At 40.7% G+C, this 18,401-nt stretch overlaps 1 protein-coding gene across 4 annotated transcripts in view; it reads right to left on the reverse strand.

The window, feature by feature from the left end:
- LOC140728545 (voltage-gated inwardly rectifying potassium channel KCNH7-like) overlaps positions 1-18,401 on the reverse strand; it is a 523,000-nt gene that overhangs the window by 172,610 nt on the left and 331,989 nt on the right. For all 4 annotated transcript variants that reach the window (XM_073047421.1, XM_073047422.1, XM_073047420.1 and 1 more), the window contains exon 4: positions 10,179-10,613. In XM_073047421.1, the coding sequence (XP_072903522.1) occupies positions 10,179-10,613 (435 nt within the window). The remainder of the gene's footprint in view (positions 1-10,178; positions 10,614-18,401) is intronic.

Below are 18,401 nucleotides of genomic sequence, written 5' to 3' on the forward strand. Positions count from 1 at the left end.
AGAACTCAGAAGGATCACTGGCTGATGATAAGAAACTGAATGCTGGATAATTTAGTCTTTGCGGAGCCAAAGGGAAAGATCACCAGCATCAGCAACCAGAACAATTAATATCACATTTTTAACAGTGTGATGCATCACAAAGATTCTCACAACAACTTAGCCATGAAAAATCAGGTAATTCTATATAGATCAGCAATAAAATGATCCAGCAAAATCTGAAAGGAAGAATTAAAGATAGAGATGGGAGTCAGGGTGGAGATACATCTCCACCAAAGGAGGTGTAAGGCGCTCCTTCCCTCCACTAGCCTGCACTAGCTTGGGCATGCTGTAGCAGCTGCTTAGCCTCACGCCCCACCACCCTGAATCTGAACCCATGGAAGCAAGTGGTGAATGGTCCTATGAGCAGTCGGTGCATATCACAACTCCTGGTTATGCCAGGTAGACAACCTCTGAAGAGTATTGATGATGGATGGAGACACTGCCCAGAAGAAGGCGATGGCAAGCCACTTCTGCAGAAAAATTTGCCAAGAACAATCATGTTTATGGAAAGACTATGGTTGCCCATGACATACAACTGGCACATAATGAATGAATAAAAAATCGTGAGGTGATAAGAGCAAATTCCAAGGCTTGGGGCCTTAGCTATTGAATGTAGATATTCACTTAAGTATGAATTATATAAATGTACATTCATCACCTTGAGTAGGGATGTCTGTACCTAGATAGCGAAAGAATGAGAATGTACAACCTTAGCACGGTAACATTTTCAGATTCCTTGCTTTAATGATGGTCTCAATTTTCTGCTTTGCTGGCTGCAGCCCCGTTTTAGGTATTTGCAGAGCTAAATAAATTACCTTTTTCTGGATGAAGGCACATAGGCTTTGTTTGAGGTGGAAATTATGCTGATGTAAAGTTCTAAACATTCTCTGGAGTATATTAAGATTTTTTCTCTTCGTGATTGTTGTAAAATTAGAACAAACTGCCAACTGGACGAGCGATACTGGACCTTTACAACATCTTGTCTATAGTCACCTGGGTTATTTTTGTTGCCAATTTTACTTCATGTAGTAGTTTGATCGACATGTTCAACCACCGGTGGCTATTAATTGTCAAGAAATGCTGGCTCTGCCTTGGCCAAGACAGCTTTGCAAATCTGCCTTTGCCAACTTGATATGCAGATTTTGAGATGTAAACAGATGGTATAGCTTTGTCATTCATGGCTTTGAAAAGGGTCACTTTGTGATTTCTCCAGAGCTGAGTAGTTTGTCTCTACCTTAAGGACCACTATGATGGTGTCCCTCCACTCGCTTTGTGCCAGTTTACCATGCTGCTAAAGCTCATTTTGTTCTGTCTCTGAACTGGAGTTTACTGTACAAGACAAGGTCATGGTTTATAAAAGATCTGATTGGCATCAAGTTTTATATACATGTGACTTTTAAGCTCCTTAGTTTCAATATGTGAATCCTTGAATATATTTTGCTATTGTTGCAGTTTTCTCAAGCTGATTGCAGTGTGTTTATACTGAATACATTTTCTAATCCATCTGCTATTCTTTCAAACAAACCCTTTCAAGCATGGTCAGTCTGTTAAATTAATCTGCTACTATAATCAGTAGCTTTATCTTTTTCCCAATTTAAGAACAACATAAATCTATTTCTCCCAATATTTGCAGCACCTTCCTAGCAGCACCTGACTAAACTCAGCTTATAAATGGCCAATCCCATGGTGCACCCTCTGGCTGTGTCCCATCTGTATTAACTACTGCAACTTTAAAAAAAAATTGAAACCAGTGTTGCTATCTTCTTTTCTTAATCACTGCTATTGTCATTCATTGTATATGCTGAAACTGGAGAGGGTTCAAAGGAGGCTCACAAAAATAATTCTGGAATTGATAGGCTTATCATATGAGGAGCGTTTGATGGCCCTGAGTTTCTACTCACTGGAATCCAGAAGACTGAGAGGTGACCTCATTGAAACCTATCGAATTTTGAAAGGCCTCAAAAAAGTGGATGTGTCTTATAGAGGGGGACTCTAAGACCAGACGATGCAGCCTCAGAATAGAGGGACGTCTTTTTGCAACAAAGATGAGGAGGAATTTCTTTCGCCAGAGAGTTGTGAATCTGTGGAAATTTTTGCCACAGGCAGTTATGGAGGCCAAGTCATTGGGTACAGAGGTTGACAGATTCTTTAACAGTCAGGGCATGAAGGAATACAGAGAGAAGGTAGGTGATTGCAGCTGAGAGGGAAAATGGATCAGCCACGATGAAATGGCAGAGCAGATTCAACAGGCCAAATGGCCAAAGTCCGCACCTTTATCTTACGGTCTTATGGTATCAAACTGTGCTCTTCATGTTACTCATCCAGAGTAAAGTTGTGTAAACTTCCTTTCAGTGATTTTCTGCCATAACTGTTACCCATTCATTGCGATTTTGCTTTTCGTTTCAGGGTTTTCCATCCTTATATACAGAGACCAGGAGCCCCATCATGTGACATTTAAAGTATTTCACAACTGTAATCTGAGTGAATTGAGCTGTGTCATTGTCACCTCAAAAATTGCACAGGGGATTCCCTTGTTTTCAATTGACTTTCTGTAAATGAGCTCTCACTCATTGTACTTACATTAACATTGGTCACTAACGTAGACTGCGTTGGTCACAACATGAGAGGATCTTTAGAATCCCTTTCCAGAAATGTGCCACCTTACATGCCAATTCAAAGGCTAAGCCTTGCATGGTTAGTAACTTGCACTAGATAGAGTTATCATTAGTTCACAAACAAACCCTAGTGGAACATGATCCTACATAAGACCATAAGACATAGGAGCAGAATTAAGCCATTCGGCCCATCAATTTTGTTCCGCTATTGGCTGTACCATTTCTCTCTCAACCCGATTCTCCTGCCTTCTCCCCATAACCTTTCACAATCTGACTAATCTAGAACCTACCAACCTCTGCCTTAAATACATCCAATGACTTGCTGTCTGGTCCCAGACTCCTCCACCATAGGAAAAATCCTCTCTACATCTAGGCCATTCATCATTCAATAGGTTTCAATAAGTCAAGTCAAGTCAAATCACTTTTTATTGTCATTTCGACCATCACACAGTAAAAACGAGACAATGTTTTTCAGGACCATGGTGCTACATGCAACAGTACAAAAATTACACTAAACTACATAAAAACAACACAGAAAAAAAATTACACCAGACTACAGACCTACCCAGGGCTGCATAAAGTGCACAAAACAGTGCAGGCATTACAATAAATAATAAACAAGACAATAGGCACATTAGAGGGCAGTAAGTTGGTGTCAGTCCAGGCTCTGGGTATTGAGGAGTATATAATGGCTTGGGGGAAGATCCTCTTCTAAATTCCTGCAGGTAAAGGCCCAGAGCCATCAATTGCTCCTCATACGATAAAACTTTCATTCTTGGAATCATTCTCGTGAACCTTTCTGGAGCCTCTCCAATCCTTTATTAAATAAGGGGCCCAAAACTGCTCACAAAACAGAAAATGGGGCCTTACCAGTGTCTTATAAATCCTCAGCAATAGATCATTATTCTTATTTCTAGTCCTCTCAAAATAAATGCTAACATTGCATTTTCCTTCCTTACCACAGAGTTAACTGCAAATTAACCTTTAGTGAATCCTGCAAGAGGACTCCCAAGTCCCTTTGCAACTTGGATTTTTGAATTTTATCTCCATTTAGAGAGTAGTCCGTGCTTTTATTCTTTCTACTAAAGTGCATGACCATATATTTCCTAACACTGTATTCTATTTGCCACATCTTTGCCCACTCTCTTGATCTGTCCAAGTCCTTTTGCAGTCTCCCTGCTTCTTCAGCACTACCTGTCCCTCCACCTATCTTCATATCTTCTCAAACCTGATCATAAAGTCATCAATTCCATCATCCAAATGATTGCCACATAATGTAAAAAGAAGCAGATCCAGTACTGACCCTTGTGGAACACCACAAGTCACCAGCAACAAACCAGAAAAAGCTCCCTTTATTCTCACTCCTTGCCTCCTGCCAATTAACAATCATCTATTCATGTTAGTATCTTTCTTGTAATACCATGGGCTCTTATCTTGTTAAGCAGAATCATTGCGGAACCTTGTCAAAGGTCTTCTAAAAATCCACCGATTCTTCTTTGTCCATCCTGCTTGTTATTTCCTCAAAGAATTCCAACAGATTTGTGAGACAAGATTTTCCCTTAAGGAAACCAGACTGATTTTGGGCTACTTTATCATGTGCTTCCACATACCCTGAAACCACATCTTAATATCAAATCCAATATCTTTCCAATCATTGAGGTCAGGCTATTTGGCCTATAGTTTCCTTTTTTTCTGCCTCCCTCATTTGTTGAAACATGAAGTGACATTTACAATTTTCCAGTCTCCAGAACTATCGTACAATCTAGCAATTTTTGAAAGATCAGTACTAATGTCTTCACAACCTTTTCAGCCACCTCTTTCTGAACCCTGGGGTGTAGATCATCTGGTCGAGGACACTTTAGATCTTTCAGTTTCCAGAGCACCTTCTCCCTAGTAATAATAACTGCAATTGAGCACCCACAAATAAAGCACCAACAAGATTTTCACATAGTTGCAGTTATTAATCATCTCCCTGACTTCTAAATCCATGTCCTGACCTTTTAATTTTCCATGATTTCAGGTGTTTCTGGAAAGTTTGTCAGTGCATCCTAGGCGTTGCTTCAACTTCTGCTTATGAAATTGCCTTCTTGCATTTGTGTATAGCTTTTTGATTGATTCAACAGACTAGGTTTAGGGCTCACAATCTATCAGGCAGCAGCAATCTTCCCCTTTCTGCATGCTTCAGAGCAAGCATGTCTGTTGTGTTCATCTGAAGTAGTATCATCAATCTTGTCTCAGCAATATGCTTCAAATCTACAGACAGGTTTCATCAACCTGTATCACTGTCTCTGCCTGCTGAACATGCTCATGATCAAGTCCCTAATTATATTCAGCCAGTTCTGAGGCTGGGAGCAGACTCATAAAAGGGCACTCTGAGCTCTGCCAGAGCAAGGAATGACCAGGGGGATGAAGCAAGTGATTCAAAGAAGTTGTTAAAAGCTCTTTGAAAATATGCAAGACCACTATCAGCTCATTGGGTACTCTGCTCTAAACGCAGGAACTCTGGATAACCTTGACTAACTTTGCTGAAGCCACGCTAAAGTGGCAGAAGGAATGTGTAACTCCCCATATCATCCACTTGCTCATTTCACCAAGTAGCCCCTGCTGATCCTACATTGGTCCCAGCACTTCAGAAACTGAAGAGCTAGTGTGGAATCCAGTCATCCTTGATGTTAACCAGCTGTTTAAGGAAGTCTGGCTGGTAAATGAAAATTGATCTTAGCAGGCATTTGAAGCTCCCTGACTTCATTGTATCATCGTCCCCGAGGCCTGACATGGTCATTCTGTCAGAAACCTCAAAGCAGGCGGTAGTAATAGAACTGACAGTGCCTTGGGATTGAGCAGGTGTTTGAACATAAAAAAAGCCAAGTGCTGTACCAGGATCTGGTCGAGCTGTGCCAGAGAGAGGGGAGAGAGCACGATATGAGTTTCTAGAGGTGGGGTTTAGAGGTTTGGCTGACAGCAGTCTGCAGAACGTTTGGCATTACGAAGGCTGTAAAGAGCCAACAGGCCCATCACAGAGGCAGCCAAGCAAGCCTTTAGATGGCTACAAATCAAGAGATGTGACCCATGGACCAGTGCTGCTGGGACACATGGTAGGGCCTGATCAACACTGGCTGGGTTGCCTAGGTGAGAATGCCTGACGTCGAAAGACCTGAAAAACCCGATTACCCCAAGTTCCATCACTAATGATGTGTCCCAGCGCATCCTAGGATATATATCTCAGCATCATGGATTATTGTATTCTTTGACTTGTCCCCCATTTCAACAATGTAATTACCCTGGGAAAATATCCCCATCCTCTCAAGGTATGTTTCCAGACTCTCTGATGTATACGATATACCAGATATGGGACTTACCGGCCATGTTGTGCTGTTTACCACTCCATATCAGAATGGTCTCTTAGATTAATCAATCTTGTATCTACAACCTTATATCCTTGTGATCATCTCTGTACACCAACTCAGTACAACTGATCGGGAGTTTGCTGAATTCCCCTTAATCGACAGCGAATGATTTTGTCTCTTAGAATGGATGTGATTCTTTGTCATTCCAATCTCCAATTGGATTTATTCTCCATGGATTCATAAAATTCGGATTCCATTCCCAGTGTGGATAGGCAAATATGTGTGAGACAAAGGAGCACAAAGGGTCAATCAGACTGAATTCAAGGGCTCCTAATGACCATTCTACAATACTGACATATATCAGACTGCAGTTAGTCACGCGATCCAACTCTTAAAGAATGGTGGCCTTTAAGAAATAATTACTGTTGACTAATATTCATAATAACAAAGCATTATAAATATTACAAAAGTATTGATTAACTTGGAACCACTCAGTGCTAGAGTTTAGAGATAATGAATGAAATGGGATTGGTTTAAGTTGTGCAGCAAAGTTCTCAAAGACATTAAGTTGAAGACAGACTTGATTGGGTGATGGCCTAGTGGTCTGCACAGGGTGAGGTGGGGATAGGGATGGAAGGAGCAAAAGGGTAATCATTCCAGGAATATCCAACAGGAATTAGCTGTGGGGTGAAGCAGCGAGGACAAGGTGACTGGAAAACAGATCGTGGGAAGTGAAGAGATGCAGGGTAATGAGCCAGGAATAGGGTGAAGCATGAATGATCTGAGATGACAGAGTGAAGCTGAGGGTGCAGAGGTGGCACAGAGGCAGCAGAATGATCCAGGTTTGAAATGGCACATTGTATGCGGTCCCAGAAAGGTGAAGCTCAAGCAGACCTGGAAAGGGAGAAGACAAGTTGGAGCTCCAGTGGATCTGAGAAGAAAATGGTAGGGAGTGGATCAAGCGGACCTGAAAGCAAGAATACAGGGTGGAGTTCAAGTAAACCTGAAAGGGTGGTGGCTTCGCTGACTGTGTTGGGTGAACCAGGGGTAGGGAACTACAGAGTGAAGGGGCAACTAAGCAAGGAATAATTAGCAACCTCCAGCAACGGGGTGAAGTAGAGTGATTAGAAGAGGTCTGAGCGGCATGAAATATGTGTGGACATGACAAGGTCAACTACAAATCGATGCTGCTAAAGAGGATTAGTGTAGAGAAATGCAAGGGCAATGTAAACACATTGAGTGGAAGGACTAGATTCTCTGCTCTGGACAGTACAGCAAAGAAGATTCACCAGGAGTTCAATGGAACTGTCAAATCTAGAGGTAACAAAGGTATCGAGCAGGATATGGAAGAAATCTCCCTGGTAGTTAATTGAACCTGTGACTAGATAGCAGGCTTAAATTCGATGTCTCGCATCCAATTATAATAGCCATTCATGTCTACTTATTTTGGTTCTGGAAGTGCACCACCAACAATATTGTAAAGAATGCTCTATAGGTTTTGGGATTGTGTGTCTGAAACAGACGTTGACTATTTTAATCTTTGAAGAGAGCACTTAGTGCCTGTTTGATGCCTCTTCCCAAAATATGGCTGCATAATCGTATTCATGCAATACTTGTTTTGAATGTGCTCTAGCAAGCAGCCTTTGAAGACACTAAAGGGTATAGCTACAAAGAAGAATTTTTAAAAGATATTTACCAATGTGAAGAGCCACATAGAGCATGCTTGTCAACGATACTAAAGATCTTTGCTAGTCTGTGTTACTCATTCCTAAATTTCATAGGTTCATTTTACTGTCAAAGAATGCATGTCTGATACAACTCTGATATTTGTCTTCCACAATTCCTATTAAATTCTCTCCCTTACTCCTATTTTTCCCTTACCAAACCCAGGACATTCTTGAAGACTACTAGTTGGAAGGAAGTTGGCTCAACTTTAACTTTGTGTAATCAGCGACAAATCTAGAACATTTGCAGGGTGTACTGTGCTCCACCAGCCCTACAAAGGCAAAGAATGCAGTCCACTTTCCAATAAAACTCAGGTCTATAGTTTTTGCTGAACGGTTTGTTGCCCAGTTAAGGGCTTAAACAATATTTTATCTCATCAAATCTAGTATTGACAACAATATAGACAAAGTTTTTGACAGGAGAAGAAAGAAATAACTTTAGCTGTGAATAATATGTAGTAAAGGGGAAATAAATGGGCTATCAATAATATCATAATACACTTCATCATTCATTACTCCTTAATAGGTTACGTTTGATGATTATATAGGAGTATTTGTAGTGATAATAATTAATAATGGGAACCCACAGTAACATCTTTCAAAAAGTGATTGCCTAAAATGAGCTGCCATATAAAAAGACATTGGGTAGAATGACTGAGACTTTATGAATTGGCTCCCCATTGTCATTCACAAATAGGTACTTAGAATGACTCAGTTCACATGTGACTCAACGCACAAAGGCTTCTCTAGTGACTCATTTTGTTATAGAGATCATTTAGAGGGCTTAACTCTTGATTTCTTGCTTTGTGCCAAGGATCATCAATCATCAGTATCATTTATGCAACATAATGATTCATCTCATGCTTGGGGTCTGTCTAATATTATTCAGTAGAAGAGGTTGCAGTGACTCATGACACAATCATCACAAACTATTTATGTTTCAGGACACCTGTTTTTCTTTAAATTACATTTTACAGTTTTAATTTTAAAATGCATTTGTGAAGTCTTCACCCACATTTTCAAATCTCCCTCACCTCTCATGACCTCCATTCCTAAGACATAGGAGCAGAACCAGGCCATTTAGCCCATGAAAGCCCCCTGCCATTCCACATGGCTGATTTACTTTCCCTCTCATCCCCATTCTTCTCCCTGTATCCTTTGACACCTTTACTAATCAAGAACCTATCAACCTCCACTTTAAATATACCCAATGGCTTGGGTCCACAGCCACCTGTGGCAATTAATATTACAGTTTTACACCCTCTGGCTAAAGAAATGTTTTTGTACTCCTCTGAGATACCTGCCCTATTCTTACACTGGCTGTAAATTTAACCTTTCTTCTGCTCACAGTAATGCCACGTATGTATGCTCTATAGGTCCCTTCTTAGCCTGATCCAGCTCTTAATACCGCTTGCCTTCTTCAAGACTTCTCTTAAAAAAACTACTTTTTCACTAAGCATATGGTCATCTACACTGACCGCGAACCAGTGATAAAATATTTTGTACAAGTGCTCTGTGAACTGCCTTGGGACCTTCTGGTGCTCTAGAAATACAAGTTTTTGTTTTCATATATTGTTTATCTTTGGTCCTTAGGTAGGACAGAGAATTAGACACTGACAACAGGGATTGTGGAGTGATCGATTAATATATTGGGTCTATGACTATTTTCATCTATATAATTGAGTCATTTGCAAATCAAGTTGTATGGCACACTGACATAACAGTAAATTCTGCTGTTTAACAACTCCAGCAACCTAGGTTCAGTCCCAACACTGGTTACTGTCTTTGCAGAGTTCTCAGTTATTTACTGTGACCATGTGGTTTCCTCCATTTGTACAGGTTACTATCTAGTGAGTATTTCAGATAGTGACAGGAAAATGTGGAGGGGTTATGGGTAGTTGTTAGAGATATAAAAGGAAAATAAATTGGGATAATATACATTTGTGTGGAAGGAAAGCACAGATATGATGAGTTTGAAGATCTATCTCAAATATTTTTGGAGTAGTGATATGAGGAAGGGTGACAGGGTGGAAATATGTTTCTATGGTGTAAGGTACTCCTTCCCTCTGCTAGACTGCAGGGCAGCCTTGGGCAAGATGTAGCACCTGCTTAGCCCCTGGATCAGGATCATGTGAAGCCATGGGAGCAGGTGGTGGATGATTGTATGAGTAGCTGGTGCATATCACAAATCCTGGTTATGTGACCACTGATGCCTGACAGATAATCTGTAAAGAGTATTGATAATGGCTGGAGTCGGCCATCTTGTAGAGACACTGCCCTGATGAAGGCAATGGTAGACCATTTCAGTAGAAAAATTTGCCAAGAACAATCATGGACATGGAAAGATCATGATCGCCCATGACAGACAACATGGCAAATAACGAACAAATGGACGACATGAGGAAATCTAAACTCAGAGGAAACATGCTCTGTAAAGAAGTTAAGCTGCTTACCTTCACTTGCATGTCGATCCCTGAATACAATCCTAGAGTTAACATGGTATCCTTCAAAATCATGGACTGACGATGCTCTTCTCATACTGCACATACTTTCCCTTGACTGGCTGTATGTCAGACCGGAGGTAGACTGTAGCATTTCTGGATTCAGTCTATCCCATTGTTGTTTCGGTGAAGAATGGTCTAGAGGCCCTGGCAGATTGATAAATGGAGGTGAACTACCAGGCTCTGTCAATGCTTTTGTGTCTTCAAACTCTGAAGGACCACAACTTTCACTTGCAGGGGATTTCAAGTCCTTCATGGCCAAAGAATCGTTGCTTACTTTAGAAGATTCCACCACCACCACATCAGGATCCTCCTGGGGGAGTGATTGCTTGCTGGATGTAAGAAGTCTTATAGCAGGCAACTTTAATCTGAAAAATCTTCCTCGGCCTACAATAAAGGAAATAAATGAATATGAACAAGTGATGTAAATCATACGATTACATGTTCTAAAATACACAACAACAAACAGGATTTTCAAGGAATAAAAATGAACACTAACAAAACCAAACATGTGGCAATCTTCTCCACCTGTGACTACGGTTAAACAGGAATCTGTCCATTTGCAATGACGATGGGGGTTAATATATCATAATTACAAAGATGTACAAAATATAAAATTGAAAGTTCATCATCCAAGTATTCATTAATATATAAATGAATGAAGGGAAAGGAACATTTTTTGTAAAAAAAAAGAAATTTTAATTTTGAATTACATTTTACAGTTTGTCTTAATTTTATGAACTAAAGGCTTCAATAGATAAGGAGAGGTAATCACATTGTGGACACTTACAGATTTTAAGAATGAGACAAGGTCTACAGAGTAGATGGCAGAGTCTGCTCCAATCTATCATTCTTTACATGAATGAATGAAATTGGCTTGTTTCAGAAAGTAAATTCCTTTCACAATTTAAGGTATTGTGCTTATGATAAAGCACAATATCAAATACAAATTCTACACTACAAAGAGACTTATTTAACCACTAATTCACAAAATAGAGCAGCAACACAGATTCTGCAACACTCTAATTTCATTTTTTCTGCCAGAGTATTATGAGACTAAAGCATTTCAATGACCATTGAATCACGTTTATTAGGGTCTTAAGAAGTGATATGGCTGCAGGAGTCTAAGTACTCTTGCTATTGATCATTGTTCTCATAATATTCTGAATGATCAGTGCTTAGAATGAATGGGATCCACTCACAGAAAGTAAAGATGCTTCACATTGAGAAGCTATCACCTTCGATTATTCAGGGTTGCCTTTGACAACAGTTGTCATACGTGATGAGTGTAGACTGTGACTACACATTGAATATTTGTGCCCTTGGATCACTTTATATGCAAGGCAATAGAAGATTGTTGGCTACTAGTTCTCTTAGGTCTGGAGGAACTTGTTAAATATTTCTGTACATCAATGAGTTTATACAGTAGAAAAATTGTTATATTTTATCATTCGTTTGTTTGATTTATTATTTTTTGATGCTATTGCCTCATTGTCCCTTATGAAGGTATTAAGCCAAGAATCATTTGGAATAATGCTTAACATGATTGTATAATATTTATATCACCGCCATTTTAATTCAGATAACAGCTTGTTTCAAGCCAGATGACAGTCCTATTAAAATAATATACAAAGGTACTCCCTATTACTTGCATTGAAATTTAGTTCTTTATTTCTCTCTATTAAGTTATCTCACATGAAAAATAATCACAGAATAACACAGCACAGAAGCAGTCCACTCGTTCAGACGGGCCATTATCCCTGTCTAAGCTATATCCATTTGCCCGCATTTGACACACATCCCTCTAAACCCTTCTTATCCATGTCCATATTTTGTACCCAGCAGAAAGCAGTCCATCACGGGTAAAGCTCCCCTCTCCATTGAGCACACCTACATGAAACACTGTTGCAGGAAAATAGCATCCATCATCAGGGATGCCCACCACCCGGGACTTGCTCTCTTCTTGCTGCTGCCATCAGGAAGAAGGTACAGGAGCCTCAGGACTCTCACCACCAGGTTCCGGAACAGTTATTACCCCTCAACCATCATTCTCTTGAACCAAAGGGTATAACTTCACTTGCTCCATCATTGAGATGTTCCCACAACCTATGAGCTCACTTTTAAGGACTCTTCATCTCACATTCTCGCTAATTATAGCTAATTTATTTATTATTTCTTTTGTATTTTCACAGTTTGTTGTCGTTTGCACATTGGTTGAATGCTCAAGTCTTTCATTGGTTCTGTTATGGTTATTACTTTATAGATTTATTGAGCATGCCCACAAGAAAATGAATCTCAGGATTGTACATGATGACATATATGTACTTGGATAATAACTTTACTTCTGAATTTTGAATCTGTTCAAATATTTTTATATGTTATTGTACTTGCCTCAACCATTTCTGCTAGAAACAGGTTTCACATGGGCACCACCCTCCACGTGAAGAAACAGCTTCTCTAAGTCTTTCTCTCTTCACCTTAAACCCATGGGCTGTAGTTGTTAATCTCTTTACACTGGTTAGAAAGACCATGCAGTTTCACCATTCTATGCACCTCATGACTTTATACCTCTAGAATGTCACCCCTCAGTTTCCGTCTCTCCAAAGAATAAACTCCTAGCCAGCAAACCTGTCCCTACAACTCAGATTCTTGAGTCCTGGCAACATTCTTGTAGATCTTCTCTTTGCACTCTTTCCCAGATTAGTAATCTGCTTCCTACAACAGTGTAACCAAAACTATATACAGTACTCCAGGCGCAGCTTCATCAGTGTCTTGTACAGCTGCAACATAATGTCCCAACTTCAATGCACAATACCCTGACTGATGAAGGCCAATGTGCTAAACCCCTCCTTCAACACTCTACCTCTCTGTGACACAATTTTTGGGGAAATATATGTTAGGAGTCCTGGAACTTTTTGTTTTAAAATACGCCACTGATCTCAGCCGTCTACCACAGAAGTCTGTAATGTGTTTGGGGATTCCTACACTCTTCCTCCCTAGAGTCAGAGGTATGGAAAGGGATCCATCAATCCAACTTGGCAAGATGCCTGTCCAAACTGGACCCATCTGACAGTGTTTGGACCACACTCCTCTAAATCAGGGGTTCCCAACCTTTTTTATGCCATGGACCAATATCATTAAGCAAGGGGTTCGTGGATCCCAGGTTGGGAACCCCTTTTCCAAACCTTATCCATCCGTGTACCTGTCCATCTATCTTTTAAATGTCATTGTTGAATCTGCCTTAATCACTTCCTCTGACAGCTTATTCCATATACATATCAGCCTTCCTGTAAAAATACTGCTCTTCAAGTTCCAATTTCTTCAAGTCTGTCCCCTCTCACCTTAAACTTATGCCCTCATGTCCTTGAATCCAACTTTGGAAAAAGATTACGTGTTTGTAAAACTGATATTATGTTTGATTGCATGGCGTTATACTATAGTTATTCAGACATCCAACAGTTAACTCTGGTGTGTAAAACTCTCAGACTCCTAGTTAATTAGCAGAAGTATAATGTAAGGGGTAAGAGTGGGATACAAAGGAACAAGCAAGTGGGATTATCTCAATTAAGTGCAGTAAGAGTAATTCCCCTCTGATCTTTGGCTCTCAACATTGACATGCTGACGTTGTTCTAAAATGTCTGTTTATGTAGAATACATAGATATGGTAGGTGTCACTTTGACATTGTTGACAGTACAGATCTGCTGACATTTGATATCCTTGGCCATCGTCCTCTGCTATTGCCCATCCTCTGCTGTGATAACAAGTGATCGGGAACACAGTCTGTGAACTGACTGCAAACCAGAAATGATTGAGACTGTAGCTGTTAGGTTTCTCATTTGGGATATTCAAAAGCTTTGACTGATTGTTTCACAAGTGAGCATGAACCCGATAGTTCCAGAGATTCCCTTTGTGAGTATCAATAATGACAATGCATGCTTGCCGTATACCTTACACAGATTGAAGGATAAAGTTGCTGAAAAGTTGGAATCAGAGGCAGGTTAAATATCACTGACATATATCATGAAATTTGTTGTTTTTGTGGCAACGATGCAAGGCAATATATAATATAGGGGAAGAACTCTGAATTACTGTGAGTATATATATAATAGTTAAGTTATAATAATAAGTAATAAATAAATAATAATACATAAATAATAATAAAATAAGTTATAAAAAATAAAAATTTAACAAGTAGAGAGGTAGTGTTCATGGATTCAATGTCCACTTAGGAATCTGATGGCAGAGGGGAAGAAGCTGTTCCTGAATCATTGATCGTTGCAATGAGAACAAGGCATGACCTAGGTGATGAGGGTCCTTAATGACGGATGTCGCTTTTTTGAGGCATTGCTCCTTGAAGATGTACTAGAGCCTAGTGCCCATGATGGAGTTGACTAAGTTTACAACTCACTGCAGTGTATTTCAATCCTGTGCAATAGAAATACATACCCTCCCAACTCCCCCTGCCGCCATACCAGAATGTGATGCAGCCAGTTAGAATGCTCTCCATGGTATATCTGTAGCAATTTATAAGTGAATTTTAAGAGACAAAATTAAATGCAGGAAATCAGACACCTGATTTTTTTTAAAAATCCCACCTACAGAGTTTCTGTCAGTAACACTTTGAATTGGCAACAGTTTCTGGACTCATTTTGTATTTTATTTTCCAAATGTACATAATTCATTCTATTTTTTTTGTTTTGAGATTAGAATGTACAGTATACTTTTTTATTTAAGCCATTCCAATAACAATTAATTTAAATTACACATTAATTATCCTGCAGTTTACAAATAAAGTAATCACAAAATTATCAGCTATTAATAAAGTTTTTGAATGAAGTGCATTACTATATTTTGAGTGAGAATATTGGATCGGTACCACTCATTTTCTTTTTGACTGCCAGGAATGCATGGACATTTGCACCCTGAAACATCTCCCTCTCTGAAGCTCACCACAGTGGGAACCTGCATTTGTACGCAGAATTGTAAAGCTGCTTACAATTGGAAAACATACTGATGAAGGCATTAAAGGTTCCACAAGAAAGAAAAGATTTTACAGTGCCAATTTGATGCCAGCACAGTAACCTTAAGTCCAACATAGCAGCCAATTCCCCCTCTTCATTTCATAGAGTTAAATATCACCAGAACGGCCTGCCCCTAACCTGACAAACCTACCAGCTACTTACAGATAAGCATCCTATTGGCCAATTCTACAAGAGTTCAACAGCTTAGTTAGTTGATTTAAATTGCAACAAGTGGAAATTCCACTTGCAAACTTCCTGGAGAAAGGTATCCTGGATATGGATATATAAACAGTAACTCCCCTTGAATGACAATTTGGTTGGGAGAATGAGCAGATGGTACAGAGCGATACGAGCTGCTAAAAGAGGAGAGAGAAGAATGTAATGCCGAGGTGTTCAGGAAGTTTTTCCTGCTCCTCAGTCTTATCAATGAATGCTCTGTTATGCATTTGCACTTTGATAAGTATCCCTCTCTGAGATTTATTACTATTGCAACCTCAGAGCAGGGCAAAGGATTGCATTGCTATTAGTGGTTAAGGTGGCTGTTGTAATGAACACTTACAGAAGGAGCACTTTTGGAAGTGAAGGTATTTGTGACACCATACAGTTCCCCATCCGTCGTTCTGTAAGGTAGAGCAGTGAGGTGTTCTACACAGAGGGAATTACTGATGCCTCATTTGCTGTTAGGTGCTCCCTTGGCATCTCAGTGCTGACAAAGGGCTGTGCATCGATGACATGGTTGATGATTCCAACATGCAAGCAATATGTGCAGAGAATGGAATCAACTCTGACACACGGAATTTTACAGTGCCGAACACTGAGATAATGATGCCCCTGCTTCCTCAAGGAAGCAGGTGCAATGTCAAAGATGCTCTGCTGCCTGCTTTGCACAGATGCTTGGCCAGACTGGATTCCTGACAAGAGCATTGTCAAAGCAAACACAAGGAAATCTGCAGATTCTGGAAATTCAAGCAACACACACAAACTGCTGGTAGTACGCAGCAGGCCAGGCAGCATCTATAAGGAGAAGCACACCTTATATACCAGCTGGGTAGCCTCCAACCTGATGGCATGAACATTGACTTCTCTAACTTCTGTTAATGCCCCTCCTCCCCTTCTTACCTCATCCCTGATATATTTAGTTTTTTCCCCCATCCTCCTTTTTTTCCCTCTCTGCCCATCACTTTGCCTGTTCTCTATCTCCCTCTGGTGCTCCCCTCCCCCTTTCTTTCTCCCTAGGCCTCCCATCCCATGACCTTTTCCCTTCTCCAGCTCCGTATCCCGTTTGCCAATCACCTTTCTGGCTCTCAGCTTCAACCCGCTCCCCTCCAGTCTTCTCCTATCATTTCACATTTTCCCCTCCCCTTCCTACTCTCAAATCTCTTACTATCTTTCCTTTCAGTTAGTCCCGACGAAGGGTCTCGGCCCGAAACATCGACAGCGCTTCTCCCTGTGGGTGCTGCCTGGCCTGCGGCATTCCACCAGCAGTTTGTGTGTGTTGCTTGAAGAGCATTGTCAAAGTGGCAGGTGTGGAGCAATAAATACTATTGATGGAGTAAATCCCAGATTTGCTCCTTCAACAACAGGAGCAGGAAGAGTGAACATAAGTAAAGGTGTGACACCATCAGCTCTGCCTTCTTGCACTGCCTTGCTGTGATGGCAAAGGGTCAGGGTGAGGTTGAGGTGTGGGAAAGAAGGGGAAGTAAGGGGCACACTTCTGCATTGTCTTCAGTTTTAAATTTGGCAGAAACTATGTGAAGGAAGGGAAGTGGGACACAAAAAGGATTAGATAAGAGGATGACATTGGCTTCAATGCTTTGAATGCTGCTGCCGACTGCAAATGCATGTGGTCCAGTTATGGAGTCTAGGCTTTAACTAGCTTCATGTATGGGTTTTGCACCATCTTCTTCATTAAGAGAGAGGGAAGCGTGTGCATCATGCAGGGTATTTGGAGGATATAGCTGTGACAACTGAATAACTGGAATATGTAGATCCAAGATTCGCAGCAGTACCGAACGGGCGAGGATAATGTACAGCATAAATTCTGTCCCTTCGGTTGCTGGTTGGTGAGTGAGAATGCTGGTGAGTGAATTGCTGTGAGAGGTTGATTTGTCTAGAATTAGCTCCTGTCTGAGCGGGGACCTAGAGCTGTTGCAACCCACTTGCCACTGCGACAGGTCTACAGCGGATACAATCTCGCTGTCTCTCCACTCTGCTTCGGAAGACTGATGCAACAGCTAATTATATATACCGCAATGCTTTACCGTTTAGGCCACTTAGGTTCAATTCCCACCAATGCCTGGAAGGAGTTTGTTCGTTCTCACCGTGACCGCGTGGGTTTCCTCCGGATGCTCCGGTTTCCTCCCACAGTCCAAAGGGATGATATGTTAATTGGTCATTGTAAATTCTCCCTTGATTAGGCAAGGATTAAATCAGGGGATTGCTGGGTGGCATGGTTCAGAGGGCTCGAAGGGCCTATTCCGCACTGCATCTCGATAAATAAATAAAAATAAAATCAGACTTCTATTAACCAATTACAGCTTGGTGTTCAATATCATCATCCCCTCAGTATTAATCATCAGACTTCTAATCCTCGGCCCCTATAAATGGGTCCTCAGCTTCTTCATCAGGAGACTGCAGTCAGTACAGAAGAGTGATAACATTTCATCCTCACTGACAATCAAAACAGGGGCACCTCAAGAATGCACGTTTAGTCCACTGCTCTATTCTTTCCATACTCCGGACTGCATGTCTAGGCACAGCTCAAATGCCATCTATAAATGTGTAGAGAACACCAATGTTGTTGACAAATCTCAGATAGTGACAAGGAGGCGTACAGGAGTGAGACTGATCAGACTGCTAAGTGGTGTCATAACAACAATGTTAGCCAGAAAAAGGAATTGATGGTTATCTTCAGGAAGTGAAAGTCAGAGGAACACACCAGTCCTCATGGAGGTGTGAACTGCTTCGGGCTCCTGGGTGTGAACATCTTAGAGGATCTATCCTGGGCCCAGCACATCGATGCAATGCATCACAAAGAAGGCACACCCAGTTGCTCTACTTCCTTAAGAATATGAAGAGATTTGATATGCCACCAAAAATTCCTTAGATGTACAGTGACAGCATTCTGACTGGTTGCATCACAGCCTGATACGA

This window comes from Hemitrygon akajei, chromosome 5, assembly GCF_048418815.1.
Source record: "Hemitrygon akajei chromosome 5, sHemAka1.3, whole genome shotgun sequence".
In the NCBI taxonomy this organism is placed as follows: Eukaryota; Metazoa; Chordata; class Chondrichthyes; order Myliobatiformes; family Dasyatidae; genus Hemitrygon; species Hemitrygon akajei.